The sequence below is a fragment of the Saccopteryx leptura genome, chromosome 1 (assembly GCF_036850995.1).
Source record: "Saccopteryx leptura isolate mSacLep1 chromosome 1, mSacLep1_pri_phased_curated, whole genome shotgun sequence".
Classification (NCBI taxonomy): domain Eukaryota; kingdom Metazoa; phylum Chordata; class Mammalia; order Chiroptera; family Emballonuridae; genus Saccopteryx; species Saccopteryx leptura.
Window position 1 is genome coordinate 189,025,120 of NC_089503.1, and position 20,651 is coordinate 189,045,770.

At 44.2% G+C, this 20,651-nt stretch overlaps 1 protein-coding gene across 1 annotated transcript; it reads right to left on the reverse strand.

The window, feature by feature from the left end:
- Positions 1-355: 355 nt before the first annotated feature.
- Positions 356-6,866, reverse strand: ZP4 (zona pellucida glycoprotein 4). The gene is made up of 12 exons (XM_066360896.1): positions 6,692-6,866; positions 6,318-6,439; positions 6,139-6,241; positions 5,153-5,302; positions 4,274-4,461; positions 3,631-3,728; positions 2,720-2,850; positions 2,341-2,530; positions 2,121-2,268; positions 1,734-1,809; positions 661-765; positions 356-459 (listed from the first exon to the last, which is right to left on the reverse strand). The coding sequence occupies exons 1-12, from the start codon at positions 6,864-6,866 to the stop codon at positions 356-358; spliced, it is 1,590 nt and encodes a 529-aa protein (XP_066216993.1).
- Positions 6,867-20,651: the final 13,785 nt, after the last annotated feature.

Sequence of the window (20,651 nt, forward strand, 5' to 3'; positions counted from 1 at the left end):
ATTTACTTCTGACTAGCTCTAGACTAGTTCTGACTCAGTTTTCCCTTGAGCCTGTAAAATCCCTGCTAAGTCTGAGATATTTAGTTATTGAATATACTATTTGAATTGTCAACTAACAATGAAGTTATACTGAAATGTTATATTCAGAAGTTAAAAGAGCTTGGATAGAAAGAATAAAAACCATGAAAAACCATGATACCCTATTATTGGGTAAAACAGCTTTCCCGCCCCACCCAAGATGAAAAGTTGAGATGCCAACAACAGGTATAGAGATAACCTAAAGGCATCAGCCTTTCAAATGAGAAGCTGGGCACGAGTTGCTAGAGAATCTCGTTTTATTAGCATTTTGAATAACTCATCTCTGTTTCTTGATAGCCACATAGGACACTAATATGATGCCAACAATTAAGGTCCCGGAGACACCTGCCACCCACAGAGCTTGAGAATCTATCGGAGAACCTGGTGGGTGGAAAGGGAAGTTATTGTCATGACCTCAATCCTGATAGAGACTAGCAGTCTCTAGCTATAGAAAAAACAAGCTAGTCATGTTTTGAGATCCATGCTGATTATGTAAGTAAGGTAGAGGAATAGGTGAGGATGTAGCTTCTTGGCTAATGGTTCAGGTCACTGGTGAAGCCTTCTACTCACTTGAGTATTTACGAAGCTTGTCTGAAGCGTCCCTAGTTGTTTGGAGTAGAATCACAGGACCCTGGCTGGAAATCTGTGCAGTACTGTTGTGGGGACGGATGTCAGAGCTTCTTCTCCCTGTTGGAGAGATGAGCTAGGGACATGTTAGATTTTTGAATGTGGGGTTGGGGGAGCTAGGATATGAAAGTCTAATACAAAGCCAGGCTCCTCAAGATGTAGAGCTCCATTCCATGCCTTAAAAAAACACTCAAACAAAACAAAACAAAAAAAACTCATTGATGTGTTAGACTTCATAGTTATGTGTTAATACAAATCTGAGCAAGATCAACTGTTACCTCAGTTTCTCCAGGATTGGGGAGTACGGATCATGAAAGCAGACTATGCCTGAACTTCCATTCTTTCTTAAACAGTCACTTAGATAAAAGCATATTAATACCAAGACTCTCTCCGGTGTTACAAAGGGAACTGGTAATCAGTTAATAGCAGAGTTCTGTTTGAATCCAATGTCTTTAGCCAGTTAAAGCACCTTGGAAAAGTTAATCTAGGTGTGTTTTAGTCCTCTAGAAGTATAGATTATGTCACTGAAGTTAGATGTTCAATATGTCATATATTATTTTTCTTAACTATCATTTAATTACCATGAGATTTTTACATACACACAGTAGGAGCTTTGGGCCTCACCAACTAGCATGCATACTCAGCCTTCAATCACGTCCACCTGTTGGTCGTTAGGTCACAGAGCCAGACCTGCCTCCAAGCAGGTGTAGAAGTTTACGTTTTGTGAACTAGCCAGAGCTTTTTTTATTTTTTATTTTTTTTTAAACTGGGCCATATGTAGGCCATGCCTGTTTGATTCCCAGTTCAGTGAGAATTCATATGGAAAAAGCCAAGACTAGAGTTACTTGAGGATTTTCAGATTTAAAGGGCCTGGGATTTCGAAGCAAGTGGCCTTTCTGTTCTATTGCATTCTAAGATTACTATACTTAGAGAAGCCTCATTCATAGACTGAATCTCTATTTTGAGTCATTTGTGCACGCGGTGAAAGGTTAGACCCGGGACTCGAGTGTAGACAGCTTGATACTCACTCCGGGAAGCAGGACAAGTGACACAGGGCAGCGTCCCTGCAGACTGGCAGATGGACACACTGCAGTGCAGGTACACCTGGGAGTCAAGAGAGTGGGGATTGTGGTATGGCTCCTTGTCATGAGGAGAGGCTGACACTGCTCCATCTCCCCAGGAAGGAGCAGAGAGCAAGTTAGTCTTGATAGCCCAAGCCCTGTTACAACAGCACTTAATAACTAGGGTCTAATTCAAATGTCACTCACACCATGGGTGTCAAGGATTGCTCTGAAGCAATACCGACAGCCAGAGTTAAAGGCTAGCCTGGGCTGAGGAGTGTCAGTGAGGTAGAAGCAACGGAGTTCGGTCAGAGGGTCAGATCCCTACTGAGGAGCATGAAGAAGGAATCATACCGGTCCCTTGAGTGCTCTCCGAGCCATCACATCCATAAAGCTGAAGGTGAAGATGCTGAAACGCTGGTAGTGGGAAGGGAACAGCAGGCCCGTGGCATTAGGGATAGGGATCAGCTGGGTCTGGTAGTCATCTCCAGAGTAGGGGCATCTAAGCAAATATATCCAGTCAAGATAGGCTTCCCGGAGGGACCCTACCACAGCCACATGGAGAGCCACTCACCCCTCCACCAGCAGGGCCCACTGCAGCTGATGCAGGGGGTCTGGGCTGGGTGTGGCCCAACACTGATGCAGCAGCAGCCCGAGGTCAGGGTCAGTTTTGTGGCGGATGGAGACCTCCACGAAAATAGGGTCCCGGAGTAACTTCACTACTGGGTAGTCACCACCACTGTAGTATGAGCTGTAGTTTTTATCTGCAAGAGGCCAAAGGAAGTTGAAGCAGTAAAGACAGAGCCAGGAAAACTCTAGGTTGCTTAAGACAGACCTACAAACTCCTCTAGTGAGCATCTTATAAACAAGTTATAAACAAGGCAGGAGCTTCATGACCAGAAGAGTGACAGGACTCAGATGTAGGCCAGTCACTCAGCCCAAGAGGGTTGTACCTTTGGCAATCTGAAGGTCCAGAGTGAGGGGTCCAGACTGGGTCTCAAGAAGGGGTGGTGGGAAAACGAGAACCTGGACATTCACTGGGAGAATGCTGCTGCTCACAGCATAGGTGCAGCTGACTCGGAACCTGCAGAGACACAGTTGCCAGCCTGAGTGGGTCATGTCACCTTTTATTTTGTGCTTGAGGAGACATTAAGTGACAGGTGTTGGACAAGTTTGTAAACATGACTGCTTTGTTCCTGGCTTTGCGGGAGTCCTCTTTTTAGTTGGAGAGACCTATACGAAAGGGCATCAACATTTAGGAGTGGAATATACAGAAACAAAGCAGGCATGGGCCTTCGGGGAGAGAGCAGTTAGGGAAGATCTTGCAGAATTTGATGTGAAGGAAGATGACACAGTCACTGGGTGGTACTCCTGAGGGAGAGGACAGTTGACAAAGAACCACATATGGAGGAAAGAGCCTGCGTTCCTTTGGAGACTACAAAGGCTGTCGGGCTGGAGCAGAGTGGGTGCAGACTGAGGACGTGGATGAGGTTAGGCTGGAGAAGGGTCCTGCAGGTCACACCCCGAGATCATGTTAAAGAGCTCTCATTGTCATCCCATGGCTTGAAGTGTTCTATCTGATCTGAGGTACTAAAGAGCCCCTTTTCGCCACAGCATGGACTGTGAAGGTAGACAGGAAAAGCCAAAACTAGGGACAGGAGATGTGTTAAGTGAAACAGAATCTCAGATGAGTTTGAGACTTAGATCAAGTTGGTGGCATCATGGGTCAGTGAGGCTGGACAGCCAAGTCAGCAGACAGGTTGTGATGGATCGTTCTGTAGATTCAGGGCTTACTTATCAACTCCTGCTTTACACAAGAAGGGAAGTCATTCTATCCAAGCAGTCAGGTTAGCAAGATCTTTACCTGAAGATGCTGTCATGGGTGATAGAACCGTGGCTCCAGCTTCTCACATCCCTGGCTGCAACCAGTTCGTTCTCATATACAGCCTGCTGTCCAGTGATCTGGAAGAGCAGGTGAAGATGACTTGTTACTTCTGCTGGCCACAGCTGCTTCCTCAGGACCTGCTTTGGTCACAGTTCTCAGCAATGCTACCTAGTTATTGTATGTTGCATTTCCTGCTCTGTGAGCAGAGGCAGAGGCGGGCAGCATTGACTAACCTGGGACATCATTTCACCTTCCTTGAGGACAAAGGAAAGGAAGGGGCTTGGAGAGTTCAGATGAGGCAATTAGGAGTGCTATCACCATCGCAGGTGAGGCCTTGCTCAATTCCTAGGGCCATGGGTTAAGAACAGCCTTTTTCTTATTCACATCTACCTGGTGGGTGTGCCATTCCTGTGGGGCCCAGCTGGGATGGTCTGTGCCTGTTCCCAAAGGTGGTTTCAGAGTTCCCAGTGAATGAGCTCTCTCCTGTCCTAGGAGCCACCCCCACACAGAGCAGCATCAGGTATATCCCTCAAGGCTAAGTATTCCAGCTCACCCCCTGGCATTAGAAACATTCTTGCCCAATTTCTAGTTAGGAGCAAAGTGAAAGGTCAGCAGTTCTCACCCGCCTCATGGTGCCACAGGAAGAAAATGGAAACCGGAACAGGGCAAATGCTTGTGTTACTGTCACGGGGTTACAGTCACTGTCATTCCTGAAGGCCAGGTGCACAGAGCTCAAGAGCAGGGGTGGCAAGGTCACATTCCGGGCCACGGCTATGCAGAAGTGGCCATCCCGGCTACAGCGCGAGGTCACTGAAACACCAGAGGGGCTGGGCTGACGGCAGGCTACCTCTGCTGTTCAGCCAGCCAGACAAGAGGCTTAAGGACTTGGTTTTGATCACTCCCCTGAGAAGGTGGCATTCCCAGGTTTGAATCTTGCCTCCATCACTTACTGTATGACCTCAGGCAAAATATTGAACCTCCTTGCTATAGCTTCACCTGAAAGTGGGGACAGCAGTGCCTGTTTTGTGTTACTTATCAGTTATTTTCAGAGCTTAGAACCAAGTGTGGCCCATGCTCACTGAGGTTTGCATTAGAAAACCTTGGACCAGGACTTGGGAAATCTATAGTCAGTCGTCTTTGGAATAAGGCCCTCTAGACACTGAATCAGACCATCAACCCCTGGAGGGAACAACTTATTGTTTGGTCAGGTAGTATCTTGCACACAGACTTAGCTTCCTGAGGTCATTATGTTATTTATGTTTGATTTTTAGGAGCCCAGATAATAGAAGGCTGTGTAGGAAGCTCCATCACTGAGGGTCAGGGGTTCTAGTAGGCATGGTTTATGCATCAGCCTCTCAGCATGGGTCACCTTGAATATCTATCTGCCTTCTGACAGTGGTGTATTCTGACAGTGGTGCGGTGAGGGTATGACTAGTTCTCCAGGTTCAGCTGTAAGTAACGGGCACTTTTCCTTAGCTGGTTTCAGAGAGGCATCACACACCTGTGTTTCCATAGTAACAGGAGCTCCCACTGGTGTCGTAGCAGCAGCCCAATGTGTTGCACTTTCTCTGTGTAGTGGACAAAGAAGCACATGGCAGCCTGTCCCACACAGGGACGGAGTCACACAGCTCAGCCCCTGGAGCGCGTAGGGCTAGATATTGGAGAGAAGAGCAATTAAACACATAACAAAGCTTAGGGATTGTTACAAAACATGAAAACTCCCATCAACGTTCAGACCATCTGAGCAGAAATGTCCATGTTATGTACTAGATTAAGTCTCAGGAAGTTGAGCAAGTATTAAGTCACCTTGCAAGCAAGCATCCTTGAAATATCAGTACTTTTTGAAAAAAGTTTAACATGGTCAATAGAAGCTGTGGGCTTCTCAATTTCTTTCAAGTAAAGAGTCCACCTTGGAGGCTTCTCAGCCCAGTGCCCATGTGTTACTCATAGCTGTTCCTGATATGCAGGTTCAGAAGCAGCAGGTCAGCTTTCTCCCTCTAGACAATCTTTTGAGCAGCAAAGTTGGTGAGCAAGGGAGTTATAACTTCAAATCTGCTGTGTCTAAAAGTGGGGCTCCCAGGTCAGCAGGCGACATCCGAGTAGCCATCTAGTGCCCCAGCTAGGTGATCGAGTGGCCCCCGCATGGAAGGCCGAGTCCTGTCCTTAGTTCTTGCCTGCCCCTCGGGGGCCAGGACTCCAGACAGCTTCCATGTCCTTCCTGACCTCCCTCATGACTCAGGAGCTCCTGGTGCCGGGCCAGTTCCTGTTTGAGTCCCACTTGGGAGGACCCTTGGCCTCCCAAGTTCACTGCTGAGGCAGTGATAGCACTCGGAGCACCAGCTAGGGTCAGGGAGGGAGCATGCCGAGCCCTGCCCCAATGCCCTGTGCCGAGCACTATCAGGTGAAAATTATCCTAATGATGTGTGGAGGGAAGAGGTAGAGGACCATCCTGCATGAGTGTCGGGTGGTACTGCGCAGAGCACTGACCTGGGAGAACCTTGGCACACTTGAGCAGCCTGGTCTTCACCACTTTCCTCTGCCCAGGTGCATCAACCCCTTCTACTCTGATGGGCATGATGTGGAGGGAATCCTGGAAAGAGAGGTCCTGGCTTCAGCCTTGGCGGGGCACGGTGACCTCAGTGTTCCTGGGACTGGGTCATACTCACCCACTGGGTGACATAGCAGCTGCTGTAGGATGCCTCTAACACTGCAGAGCCACCGGGGCCCTCTGTCACCCAGATGCCGCAGCCAGAGTCGTTCTGCATGCTGTGTGGCAGTCCATGGTCATCTGGGGGGTGGGGAAGGGCAAGAAGCAGGTGGTCAGTCACCGCAATGACCATGCAGGGAAAGGACAACCCTGAGGGGCAACCGCCAAGGAGAGAGAAGAACCAAGGTCAGGTTCAGTGGTGAGGGGACAAGTCCTGGTTGGAGAAGTTGCAGAGTTTACCAACAGGGACTGCGTTAGGACAGGAAGCTGGGCTGGTGTTAGGCGGTCAAGGTGAGCCATTGCCAGCTCAGCCAGGTGAGTCGTCAGACCTACCCCAGGCGGTCAGTTTGGGAGGAGTCCCTGTCCCCAGGCTGGAAGAATGTGCAGTGAACCTAAGGCCTTGGGGCCCACAGTGGAGTTCGCCAGCATCTTCTGGGACCTCAGGTTCGTGCAGACCACTTATAGCCAGAGACAGGGGAAAGCAGAGCAGGAGAGACCGCAGCCACATGGTGCCAGCATGAGCCTTCCGCCCACGAGGCCTGCGCGTCCTTTGCCAAGCCAGGCTTCTGGGCTCTGGAGGGTCCCTTATATACAGGAAGGAAGCTGGGCTTGGGTGCACCGCTGGTGCAGCAGGTGGGCCTCCTGGAGGAGGCTGATTCCTTCAGCTTTGTTTATTGAGGAACAGCCTGCAGCTGCTTCTCTTTAAGTAGCACAATCCAGGTGGCCTGCAGAGCGCGGGCAACCTGTGCTTTGGAGCTCACGGGGGCTCCCTCGAGGGTGCTTAGGGCAGCACTGGCTGTTTGTGAGCCTCAGCAGGTCTGCCTCTGGAATTGCGCATGTTCCGATGAGGCCCAGCTCTGCCACTTCTGAGCTGTATGGTCTGGGTACGACACCATCTGGCAGCCTCAGACTTCTCATCTCTAACTTGGGCACAGTAGCTCCTGGCAGGAGTGTGCTTGTGAATGCAGGACAGGCTGTGTTGTGTGCTCTTCAATGAGGTCAGGGCCCACCAGGACCCTGCCACCTTCCCCACAGGTTCTAAGCTTTCATGAGAAGTCACTGCATAATCAGAGCCTGGCTGGAAATCCCAGGAAAACATAAACTTGGTCCCTGAGAAAAGCTAACTCAGAACCTTTCCTTTGTCCCAGGAGAAAAATCCACCAAACGAGTCTTACAAATCTCACAGCTTTTCTTTGACATTTACATATGTCTCAGTCACATTTTCATAAATATGTTGAGGTTTCTTATTTGCTTCCCACATTTTTGTTTGCCTTCTTGTAAGATACGGTTTATGTGCTCTGACCACTGTGTGGTTTAGTCACAGAGTCGGGCCAGTTTGCAGAGGTGTCCTGAGAGAGGTAGGGATGGATGAACCCACTTTTCCCTGTGATGTGACAGCATGGACTTCTACCAGTGTCCCCAAATGCTCGTCTGAGTATACTTAGCCTAATATTTATCATAAGAAAGAATGTCCCAAGTTGGCTAAAAGTTTTAGCCAAAGCACTGAGAACAACAGCCAGGTGTCTCTAATTCTCTTTCACTAATAAAAGAGTCCAAAGGAGCATGTGTTTTTCCTGATAAATTATGTGACCTGTTAACCACATGATGAGAAGCAGCATTGAGGGACTGTGAATTCCACTGGGGTTGTGGTTGGCCACAGGCCTGTCACATCCCATTTCCTTGCTCACAGGACTGGTTAACTTGTACTGCGAGACGACTTACTAACTCAGTATTCTGAATGGCTGTTGGGGACAGGACTTTGTTTTGTTTGTGTTGTGTCCTGGACGCCTGTGTGTGCTCAGAGGCACATACTAAGGAATGGATCAGTGACGTGCTTCCCTTGCAGCATGTCCCAAGGCTGACTAACCACCTTGAAGATGTGGTTTCCAAACCACACACGCACCACACTTTTTTTTAAATGATGAGCTCAATCTCACAACCTTTAGTAACTGTGCATGTAATTGCAAATATAAGAAAGCTTGACAATTGAATTTGTGGGAGATGCCCCAGGAGTGAAGAGCCAGTCTCCCAACTAGACTTTCTAGGTTGCTCTTTAAAGAAGTAAAGAGTTGAGGAGAATTACCCGCTGTGCTAATATTGGAGGCAGTATGCCTAGTGGTTATATGGATTTCGACAATGAGGGAGTCTGGGTACAACTTTTGAGTAACCATTTACTAGCTCTTGACCTCTTTCCATGAGCTAGTTTTTCCATTTGTAAAGTGAGGATAATAACACCCCCTTCACTAGAGAGGTATTCTTACAACTACCAGGTTGTTGTGAGATGAAATAAGATAATGTATGTACAGTACTAATTAAAAGCTTGCTGCACAGTCATTACTCATTAAATTGTCACTAACATCGTCAAGATCAGTTTACATGCTCGGGCGATAAAGGTGAGATGGGAGGTAGTCAGGATACAGATGCCACGCAATGGGCATCTTGGATTAGTGGGAAGTCTGTGGGATAGCCTATCCCTGTGGGATGCACACCATGTAAGGTTACTTGTTTACTGTACAATCAAGAAACAAACTTAAGCCTGAAACTGTGTTGTGGTATCTGGAAGTTCTCCCAGGCTCACATTGTCACCCTGATGTGACAAGGGGTCAGGATGAATCCCCAGATAATGTCAACAGTGCTGGGATTAGATGATGTCATGCTCACACCTGTTCTAAATCCTCTGAGGAGGTCTTCATTCAGCTATGCCATTCAATTTCAGGAGAGAAAATGCACTGATAACCTGTGATCCATCTTGAGAAGCCCCAGGTTTAACCATTAAACCACCTTATTCTTTATTATCTCAAAACTACTTGTCTGGGGACATTTTTCTTGAGTACCAGTTGAATGTTTCCATTTAGACTAAAAACAAGGGTAGAGCTATGCAAGTTACCAATGTGCTTTCACTGGAATGTAGGTATACCCAGCAATTTCTCTAGAACTTGGATACATTTTGACAGCACAGGGTTGTTGGGGCACTTCCTGGCTTTGGACCATGATTCTCGGGATGTGGCATCTATAATAGTCCCCACGCTGTGACTGGATTGGGTTCTCCTGAATAGAGGGTGAGATATCAGGTAAACAAAGCCCCAGCAAACCCTCTTTGAATGTGAAGAAGCAAAACTCAAAACTGCCCCAAATGTAGAGGGACGCTGAGGCCATGGTACTAATCAGTGACTTGGGAGCTATGAGGGGCACCTGGCTGTGCTCAGCCTGTGGTGAATGGGACATGTCTCTGCTGAAGGAAGATGCCACACTTCATTTCCTAAAAGAATGTGCACATTTTCTCTTTTTGACAAGAAAGAATGGAGCGTGAGTGGCGTCAGCTGTGAGGTGGTAAACCCATCAGTGGGTCTCCCTGCTGGGCCACATGACCTACCTCCCCAGTCCCACCAGCCTGGCTACCCCGAACCCACTGCTTGGGTGTTTGTCACCCTCCAGCCCCAGCCCTTCCTCTGTGGCCATGATCACAACCAGCAGAGGCTACAACGAAGGACTTACCAATGAGTTTGATATGTTTCTGGCCCTTATAGGCGTCTCTGTTGGAATGCAAATGCCCTCCTTAATTATGCTCACCTACTTACAGGTGGAACCCCAGTCACATGGATTAGCACCCACACAGATAGCCTCATTTTAAATTGGTTACAGCTATAAAGACCTTATTTGCAAATAAGGTGACATTCTGAGGTACTGGAGCGCAGACTTCAGCATGTCTTTGCTGGGGGGTACACAGTTACCCAAGGACACCTTGCACACCATCATCACACTGTATTAGTCATGCTAACCTTGGGCCCATTTGATTTTATTTCTAGATGAAATGAGAACTGTGTGCCTGTGAATGCCACTGTTTCTGTACTTGTACAATTTAATTTCCTTGTTAAAACTCCTTCTGAAAATTTCCAGCCTTGCTTTGGCTCAACTGAAGTGGTTTTTAGATTTTTGTTTAGGGGACAGGATCAGTTATGCCCCCAATGGCTGGCTGTTTTGGTTTGGAGATCAGGGGCAGGGGCAGGATGAGACATTGAGGAGGAAGGGTGCAGGCCATGTGGAAGCCACGCTTCCTTTGGCACTGCTGTAAGCGTGGTAACAATTCTAGCACAACCGCGCTCGGCTCACTGGAACTGACGAGCTCATGATCTACTAAGGCTGTGTGTCATGCTATCCTCAGGTGTCTCATTCTGTCCCCAACTTGACTGTAAGCAGCACATAGCCCTGCTTCTCCGACCACACACCTATATGTCCGTGCTTTCCCCCTGCTGGGGTGCCTACAGCCTCGTCACCTCTGGTGAACCAGTTCCTCACTTCCCTGAGGCCAAAGTCCTCCGTGTCCTCTTCCTGGACCAGCAGCATCTGCCTCCCTTGAGACTTAGTACCAATGTAGTTTTGGGGGCCTCACTTCTGACCTCATGGGTCAAATACTTGATGTGGGGTTAGCTACAGGTATTAATCGACTTATGACCTATGCAACTTACGACCATTCGACTTTACGACAACAATCGCTAGCCACAACTGCTCCACGTCTGGCAGCACAAGTGTTGCCCAGCTGGGCGTACAACAGTGCAGACCAGCTACCAGCAGCACTACCATCTCTGCGTGCACCATTTTAACTGTTATCCCAGACTCGGTACAATAATGAGAGAAAATTATGATAAAATATGACTTAAAGATTTTTATAACATTGACGTCACGGAAATGGCGCTGTGAGCAGCGCGTCCGACAGATCTCCCCAAAATCACAACAAATTTATCAACTAGAAACAGGAAAATTTATCTTCGGAGCATTACGGAGTTCCACACAAACTGAAAGCAAAAGGACTGTCATCACTTGAATCTGAGAGACGAGGGTGTGGAGGAAGCTACCGCAGGGACGTTCATTCAAGCCGCGAGGAAGTGCGCCTGTGGTAAGTCATCCCGCACTCAGGAGCCGCAAGCAGCAGCCGCGAGCAGCCACCACCAGCCGCCGCCTCCAGCCGCCGCCGCCAGCCGCTGCCGCCAGCCGCCGCCGCGAGCCGCCGCGAGCAGCGCCCGGGTCGGTTGCAGAGCGAGCACCGCCCACACTCCGGAGCGGCGAGCAGCCGCTGGCGCGCGCCCGGTCTGGTTGCAGACCGAGCATTGCAGACCGAGCACCGCTAACGTTCCCAGCGGCCCGCGCACGGGGAGCGGGAGAGGCCCCAGGGCGGTATTCCCTACTTGGGAGATTCTCTCCGCGGGCGGGGCACCTCACCCAGCCATTCAAGCTAACAATCAAGCGTTGGGGGAGGGGCGTGCGCAGGCAGCCTGAAATACCTTCAGGAGCACAGCTGCGACCCAATTACTAAAATTAACTTAACCCGTGAAATCTGCGCACCCTCGGGTCTAATTGATAAGATCTCTCTCAGTTCACCGACCCAAGACAAGAGGCGTGATATTTTTTAGTGCCTCTCGCTAAAGGGGCGGGGGCAACTTCTGATTGATAGAGCCTCCATATTCAGGGATAAATGCTAACAAGAAGGACTTGGCAGATAATAAGATCTATACCACACTAGTCGCAAGCAGAGACTAGTGCCTCTTCTTCCCAGCCAAAACAGGCTACAAAGTGTGGAAAGCCTGGGTTGAGAGGTCCAACTGAATGCTAGGCGCTGAACAGTCACCTTGACAACAATTGACTCCCACCCCCGCCTGATTACACTGGAGGCCCTGACTGTCAGAGCCCTTCCCAAAGCCTTGCACTGAGTGGGGATAGAGTGGGGATTTCCCAGCTCTTTGAGCCTCTTACTCCCCAGGCAGAAGCAGTGGCAGCCTTATAGCTGGATCACCAGGCTGCTAATTCAGGAAGGGGGGACTAGGAGAGAGAATCCACGAAAGCAAACTCTCTCATCGTTGGACCCTGCAAACGCCAACAAGCCTTGACTACCAGCAAGACTAAAGCCAATTATATGACATTGCCATAGAATCCCATCAACTGCAAATCCCTACCTAAATGTGACACAGGGGCAGAGCCTGGGGTACAGAGTCACCGACCAGGAAGAGGGAGAGAAAAGAAAAAGGAAGAAGTTAACATCTCAAAATCAAGAAAAATCCACAGACTTTACAACTTGTTCCACTAATTTTTTTATTGTTGTTGTTGTTGTTGTTGTTTGTTTCTTCTATCTTATTGCCTTTATTTCCTCAACCTCGGTCCTTCTATTCTCTGCCCATCTTATGCTTCCCTTTTCTTGAACTACACTACCCATAAGTGTTACATTTTATTTCTCTTCTTCATCCTCACCCTCCTTTGGGGTTATACTCCAGGACACTTAACTCTCACTCTCTCCTCTTTTGTTTGTTTTTTTTTTGCTTTATTTTGTTTTTTTCTCTTCCTTTTTTATTTCTTCCTTCGTTTTTCTCTTTTTCTTATTTTTTCCTTTCTATTCGTTTTTTCTTTTCTCGTTTTACTTTCCTCCCATTTAATCCTCAATCACGAACAAATTAGTTAATTTGGGACTCAAGGGTTTTTTTGGCTTTATTTTTCTTTTTCGCTTTTGTTTTTGTTTTTTTCTTGTTAGTTTATTTTTGTGGCATTTTGGGTCCTCCCAACCCAAGGTCTCCATTGTATTTGGTCTTTGCTCCACTTAATACAACATATTTTTACTTATTATTTTTATTTTTTTCTTCTTTATTATTCCTTTTTTTTGTCCTTTTTTCTGGTTCCCTCTTATCCCTCTCATTATATCTCTTAGTTGACCATCACCCGCAGGCAGATCAACTTATGCTTGTCTAAGATTTTCTTCTTTTTTTTTTTTTTTTTTTTTTTTGCATTTAGTAGGTCCCTACTCCCCTTTTTTTTTTTTTGCCCCTTGAACTCTTCACCGCAAACCAGGCCCTCCATTATAGGCATGATATTTCCCTGAGGAGGGGAGAGGAGGGAAGGAGAAGAAAGAAAAAAAAGGGGGAAATAATAAATTATTACTGCTTTTTTTTGTGGGGTGTTTTACCCTTTGTTTTTTTTTTGTTTTTTTTTTTTTTTTTTTTTTTTTTTTACTTTTTACTCTTTATTAATTCTAATTAGTGCTATCAACAAGACCACCCTCAGATGCCAAAAAGAAAGAGGAAATCGAATATTATGGATACAAAAGAAAGAGAGGTAACACAAATAGATGTGGAAAAATCTATGGAGAAAAGACTTAACATATTGGAAGCCTTGGAGCTAAATGACAGAGAATTTAAAATAGAAATCTTAAAAATACTCAGAGATATACAAGAAAACACAGAAAGGCAATATAGGGAGATCAGAAAACAACTCAATGAACACAAAGAATATATTACCAAGGAAATTGAAACTATAAAAACAAATCAAACAGAAATGAAAAACTCAATTCACGAGCTGAAAAACGAGGTAACAAGCTTAGCTAGCAGAACAACCCAGATTGAAGATAGGATTAGTGAAATAGAAGACAAACAACTTGAGGCACAACAGAGAGAAGAAGAAAGAGACTCAAAAATAATAAAAAACGAGAAAGCCCTACAGGAATTATCTGACTCCATCAGAAAGAATAACATAAGAATAATAGGTATATCAGAGGGAGAAGAGAAAGAAAATGGAATGGAGAATATACTCAAACAAATAATAGACGAGAACTTCCCAAGCCTGTGGAAAGAACTAAAGCCTCAAATTCAAGAAGCAAACAGAACACCGAGTTTTATTAACCCCAACAAACCCACTCCAAGGCACATCATAATAAAGATGACACAAACCAATGACAAAGAAAAAATTCTCAAGGCAGCCAGGGAAAAGAAGAGTACAACATATAAAGGAAGGCCTATTAGATTATCATCAGATTTCTCAGCAGAAACTCTACAAGCTAGAAGAGAGTGGAGCCCAATATTTAAAGCCGTGAAAGAGAGGAACTTTCAGCCAAGAATACTATACCCATCAAAGCTATCCTTCAAGTATGAAGGAGATATAAAAACATTCACAAATACAGAAAAGATGAGAGAATTTATCACGAGAAAGCCCCCACTCCAGGAAATACTAAAGGGGGTTTTCCAACCAGATTCAAAGAACAAAAGAAAACAACACCACAAGTAACAGCTCCACCAAGAACACAATAAAACCAAACTTAAACTGTGACAACAAAGGAAAAAAAAAAGGGGTGAGAGAATGGAGATTAACAGTAGCAAAGGACGATGAAGTGCAGAAATACTTATAAGATAGGGTACTACAATGAATATGGTAGGTACCCTTTTCATTACTTAATGGTAACCACCCTAGAAAAAACCACCACAAAAACACATGACTTAAAAAAGATAGCAACAGAGGAAAGAAGTATGGAACACAAACAAACAGAAACAAATGATAGAAAAACAAAAGAGAAGAATCAAACTAGATACAAAACTAACAGAAAGCAATTTATAAAATGGCAGTAGGGAACCCACAAGTGTCAATAATTACACTAAATGTAAATGGATTAAACTTACCAATAAAAAGACACAGAGTAGCAGAATGGATTAAAAAAGAAAATCCAACTATATGCTGCCTACAAGAAACACATCTAAGCAACAAGGATAAAAACAAATTCAAAGTGAAAGGCTGGAAAACAATACTCCAAGCAAACAACACCCCAAAAAAAGCAGGTGTAGCAATACTCATATCTGATAATGCTGACTACAAGACAGAAAAAGTACTCAGAGACAAAAATGGTCACTTCATAATGATTAAGGGGACACTGAATCAAGAAGACATAACAATCCTTAATATATATGCACCAAACCAAGGAGCACCAAAATATATAAGACAGCTACTTATTGACCTTAAAACAAAAACTAACAAAAATACAATCATACTTGGAGACCTGAATACTCCGCTGACGGCTCTAGATCGGTCATCCAAACAGAGAATCAATAAAGATATAGTGGCCTTAAACAAAATACTAGAACACCTGGATATGATAGACATCTACAGGACACTTCATCCCAAAGCGACAGAGTATACATTTTTCTCTAGTGTACATGGAACATTCTCAAGAATTGACCATATGTTGGGCCACAAAGACAATATCAGCAAATTTAGAAAAATTGAAATTATACCAAGCATATTCTCTGATCATAAAGCCTTGAAACTAGAATTCAACTGCAAAAAAGAGGGGGAAAAACCCACAAAAATGTGGAAACTAAACAACATACTTCTAAAAAATGAATGGGTCAAAGAAGAAATAAGCGCAGAGATCAAAAGATACATACAGACAAATGAAAATGAAAATACGACATATCAGAATCTCTGGGATGCAGCAAAAGCAGTAATAAGAGGAAAGTTCATATCACTTCAGGCCTATATGAACAAACAAGAGAGAGCCGAAGTAAACCACTTAACTTCACACCTTAAGGAACTAGAAAAAGAAGAACAAAGACAACCCAAAACCAGCCGAAGAAAGGAGATAATAAAAATCAGAGCAGAAATAAATGAAATAGAGAACAGAAAAACTATAGAAAAAATCAATAAAACAAGGAGTTGGTTCTTTGAAAAGATCAACAAAATTGACAAACCCTTGGCAAGACTCACCAAGGAAAAAAGGCACAGGACTCAAATAAATAAAATCCAAAATGAAAGAGGAGAGATCACCACAGACATCATAGATATACAAAGAATTATTGTAGAATACTATGAAAAATTATATGCCACCAAATACAACAATCTAGAAGAAATGGATAAATTCCTAGAACAATACAACCTTCCTAGACTGAGTCATGAAGAAGCAGAAAGCCTAAACAGACCAATCAGCAGGGAGGAAATAGAAAAAACTATTAAAAACCTCCCCAAAAATAAAAGTCCAGGCCCAGACGGTTATACTAGTGAATTCTATCAAACATTCAAAGAAGACTTGGTTCCTATTCTACTCAAAGTCTTCCAAAAAATTGAAGAAGAAGCAATACTTCCAAACACATTTTATGAGGCCAACATAACCCTCATACCAAAACCTGGCAAGGATGGCACAAAGAAAGAAAATTACAGACCAATATCTCTAATGAATACAGATGCTAAAATTCTAAACAAAATACTGGCAAACCGAATACAACAACATATTAAAAAAATAATACATCATGACCAAGTGGGATTCATCCCAGAATCTCAAGGATGGTTCAACATACGCAAAACGGTTAACGTAATACACCATATCAACAAAACAAAGAACAAAAACCACATGATCTTATCAATAGATGCAGAAAAGGCTTTTGATAAAATACAACACAATTTTATGTTTAAGACTCTCAACAAAATGGGTATAGAAGGAAAATATCTCAACATGATAAAGGCCATATATGATAAACCATCAGCCAACATCATTTTAAATGGCATAAAACTGAGGACTTTCTACCTTAAATCAGGAACAAGACAGGGTTGTCCACTCTCTCCACTCTTATTTAACGTGGTGCTAGAAGTTCTGGCCAGAGCAATCAGACAAGACAAAGAAATAAAAGGCATCCATATTGGAAAAGAAGAAGTAAAGGTATCACTTTTTGCTGATGATATGATCCTATACATCGAAAACCCGAAGGACTCCACAAAAAGATTATTAGAAACAATAAACCAATACAGTAAGGTCGCAGGATACAAAATTAACATACAGAAGTCCATAGCCTTTCTCTATGCCAACAATGAAATATTAGAAAACGAACTCAAAAAAATAATCTCCTTCACGATTGCAACAAAAAAAATAAAATACCTAGGAATAAACATAACAAAGAATGTAAAGGACCTATATAATGAAAATTACAAAGCATTGTTAAGGGAAATCGAAAAAGATACAATGAGATGGAAAAATATTCCTTGTTCTTGGATAGGAAGAATAAATATAATCAAAATGGCCATATTACCCAAAGCAATATACAAATTTAATGCAATTCCCATCAAAATCCCTATGAGATTTTTTAAAGAAATGGAATAAAAAATCATCAGATTTATATGGAACTATAAAAAACCCCGAATAGCCAAAACAATCCTAAGGAAAAAGAATGAAGCTGGGGGCATTACAATACCTGACTTTAAACTATATTATAGGGCCACAATAATCAAAACAGCATGGTATTGGCAGAAAAATAGACACTCAGACCAATGGAACAGAATAGAAAGTCCAGAAATAAAACCACATATATATGGTCAAATAATCTTTGATAAAGGGGCCAACAACACACAATGGAGAAAAGAAAGCCTCTTCAACAAATGGTGTTGGGAAAACTGGAAAGCCACATGCAAAAGAATGAAACTCGACTACAGCCTGTCCCCGTGTACTAAAATTAATTCAAAATGGATCAAAGACCTAAATATAAGACCTGAAACAATAAAGTACATAAAAGAAGACATAGGTACTAAACTCATGGACCTGGGTTTTAAAGAACATTTTATGAACTTGACTCCAATGGCAAGAGAAGTGAAGGCAAAGATAAATGAATGGGACTACATCAGAATAAAAAGTTTTTGCTCAGCAAGAGAAACTGATATAAAAATAAACAGACAGCCAACTAAATGGGAAATGATATTTTCAAACAACAGCTCAGATAAGGGCCTAATTTCCAAAATTTACAAAGAACTCATAAAACTCAACAACAAACAAACAAACAATGCAATAAAAAAATGGGAAGAAGACATGAATAGACACTTCTCCCAGGAAGAGATACAAATGGCCAACAGATATATGAAAAGATGCTCAGCTTCATTAGTTATTAGGGAAATGCAAATCAAAACTACAATGAGATACCACCTCACCCCTGTTAGATTAGCTATTATCAACAAGACGGGTAATAGCAAATGTTGGAGAGGCTGTGGAGAAAAAGGAACCCTCATTCACTGTTGGTGGGACTGTAAAGTAGTACAACCATTATGGAAGAAAGTATGGTGGTTCCTCAAAAAACTGCAAATAGAACTACCTTATGACCCAGCAATCCCTCTACTGGGTATATACCCCAAAACCTCAGAAACATTGATACGTGAAGACACATGTAGCCCCATGTTCATTGCAGCACTGTTCACAGTGGCCAAGACATGGAAACAACCAAAAAGCCCTTCAATAGAAGACTGGATAAAGAAGATGTGGCACATATACACTATGGAATACTACTCAGCCATAAGAAATGATGACATCAGATCATTTACAGCAAAATGGTGGGATCTTGATAACATTATAAGGAGTGAAATAAGTAAATCAGAAAAAAACAAGAACTACATGATTCCATACATTGGTGGAACATAAAAATGAGACTAAGAGACATGGACAAGTGTGTGGTGGTTACCAGGGGTGGGGGGAGGGAGGACAGGGGGAGAGTTAGGGGGAGGGGGAGGGGCACAGAGAACTAGATAGAGGGTGGCGAAGGACAATCTGACTTTGGGCGAGGGGTATGCAACATAATTTAATGGCAAGGTAACCTAGACATGTTTTCTTTGAATATATGTACCCTGATTTATTAATGTCATCCCATTACCATTAATAAAAATTTATTTAAAAAAAAAAAAGTAAAAAAACAAAACGGGAACAAATACAATATTTACAATAAAGAACAAGTAAATTTAAATCAAAAAAAAAAAAAAAAGATTTTTATAACATCATTTCACAGTACTGTACATATAGCCTATTCAACTTGCGACCAAATCGTGTTATGAGCGGTCTGTCGGAACCAATCGTGGTCGTAAGTCGAGCACTAGCTGTACTTAACAAAATTCCAGGTGATCTAGCTGCATACTCAGGCCCCGGAGCCACGACCTTGCAGCTGAACTTTCCACAACAGCTCCAGGAAGCGTCGCATCTGCAGCTGGAGGAGTGCAGGCTCCGTCTGCTTTGCCAACCATCTTTCCATGTTCCTCTTGGGAGAGTTATGATGCTGTTCTTCTCTTGCCCCTTCTTGAGCAGAAGGTCTCAAAGGCTGTCATTTCCTCTTTGTATCCCATGTTGCTGAATCCTGCGCTCAGACATTTTTGAGGTTAGTGAACTTATTATTTAAATGATCGGCATTGGGCGTTGCAGGACTGACTGGGAATCCCAGCAGCAGGTGAGTGGACCCCCTGTTAGCACAGTGCCCCATCCTCCTTGGTGTCCCTGCCCACAGGTCCAGTGTGGCCTCCTTCCTCCAGGTGGCTGGTCATTGGGCCTCTGAGGTTTCTCAGACCCTGACCTCCCTCTGCATCCAGCTGACCCGTGGGTTGTGGGCTGGGCTGCATTCTCTTCTGGGACATCCTCTCTTATTCTGTCTGCTTGTTTGCTTCTGCTTGGCTTATTTTTATTTATTTCATTGCATTTTATTCTTTCAAAAAATCTGGCTGAGGCAGTATTCCCTGAGTACTTTATGCCTTTTTTTCTCAGGACCCTTTGGGACATTTCATTGTCACTCTCACTGCCTGAGTCCTTCTCAGCCACAGCGTCTTCAAGTGCAGGTTCAACCCCCTCTGGCTCAATGCCTTAAGCAGAGCGAGGCCTCATATGTTTATGGAGTGGATGGGTTGTGTTCTGGAAAGTCAGCTTCAACAACATTTAGAAATCCCATTGCAGACTCCTAGCCCCTTGGCATGCTGGTGACTAGTAACCATCCTGTAAGGTTGGGTGGACAGCCTTCCCTGCAGCAGGGCTAAAGAGTGCTGCCATAGAACATCTGTGCATGTGCAAAAACCCCGTGAAGAAGGCCAGCTGCTGCCTAGACTTTCTTCCAAGCAGATATCAAAGGAAGGGTAAAGTTTTTGGGGTGAGATGTTTTTATCTAGCCTAGACACAGACAACTCTGGTCACACAGCGGAGTCAGGCTGTGTCACATTCATTCTACTATGTGTGTAAACAACATCTAACACACACAGGACTAAACTCTGGTCAGATGTTTCCCTAAATGCTAGAGTTGGGATGTAGTCCCTCCTGCCCCCGCCCTCATTTTCTGCTTCTTTCTCCATCCCTGTCTGGTTTTCATCAGGCATGAACTATGCTAAGTTCATAATCTAACAGTAACTAGGAGAGACTCAGTCTCACAGAGCCTCGGCTAGTACCTGGCAATGGATGTGTGTGAGTGAACAAATGAATGGGGCTGTAAAATCACAGAAAGCTAATTCCAAATGTTTGTACACATTTTACGGGAGAAGCAGAGGCAGCTCGAGTTTCATGGGTGCCTGTGACTGTCCCCTCTGATGATGCTAAGTGTCCAGAGAGACTGCCGCATCTCCTCTCCTTTCTCTCCACTTTCCTTCCCCTTTCTTCCTCCATGTGGCAGGTTACAATCAGAGTCAGAGAAGCCATTCAATGTTTTTTTTTCCTCTGTAAAATCCTCATTTTACAGAGTCATCTGTATCACTTGACGTTGACTTTGAAATAGGG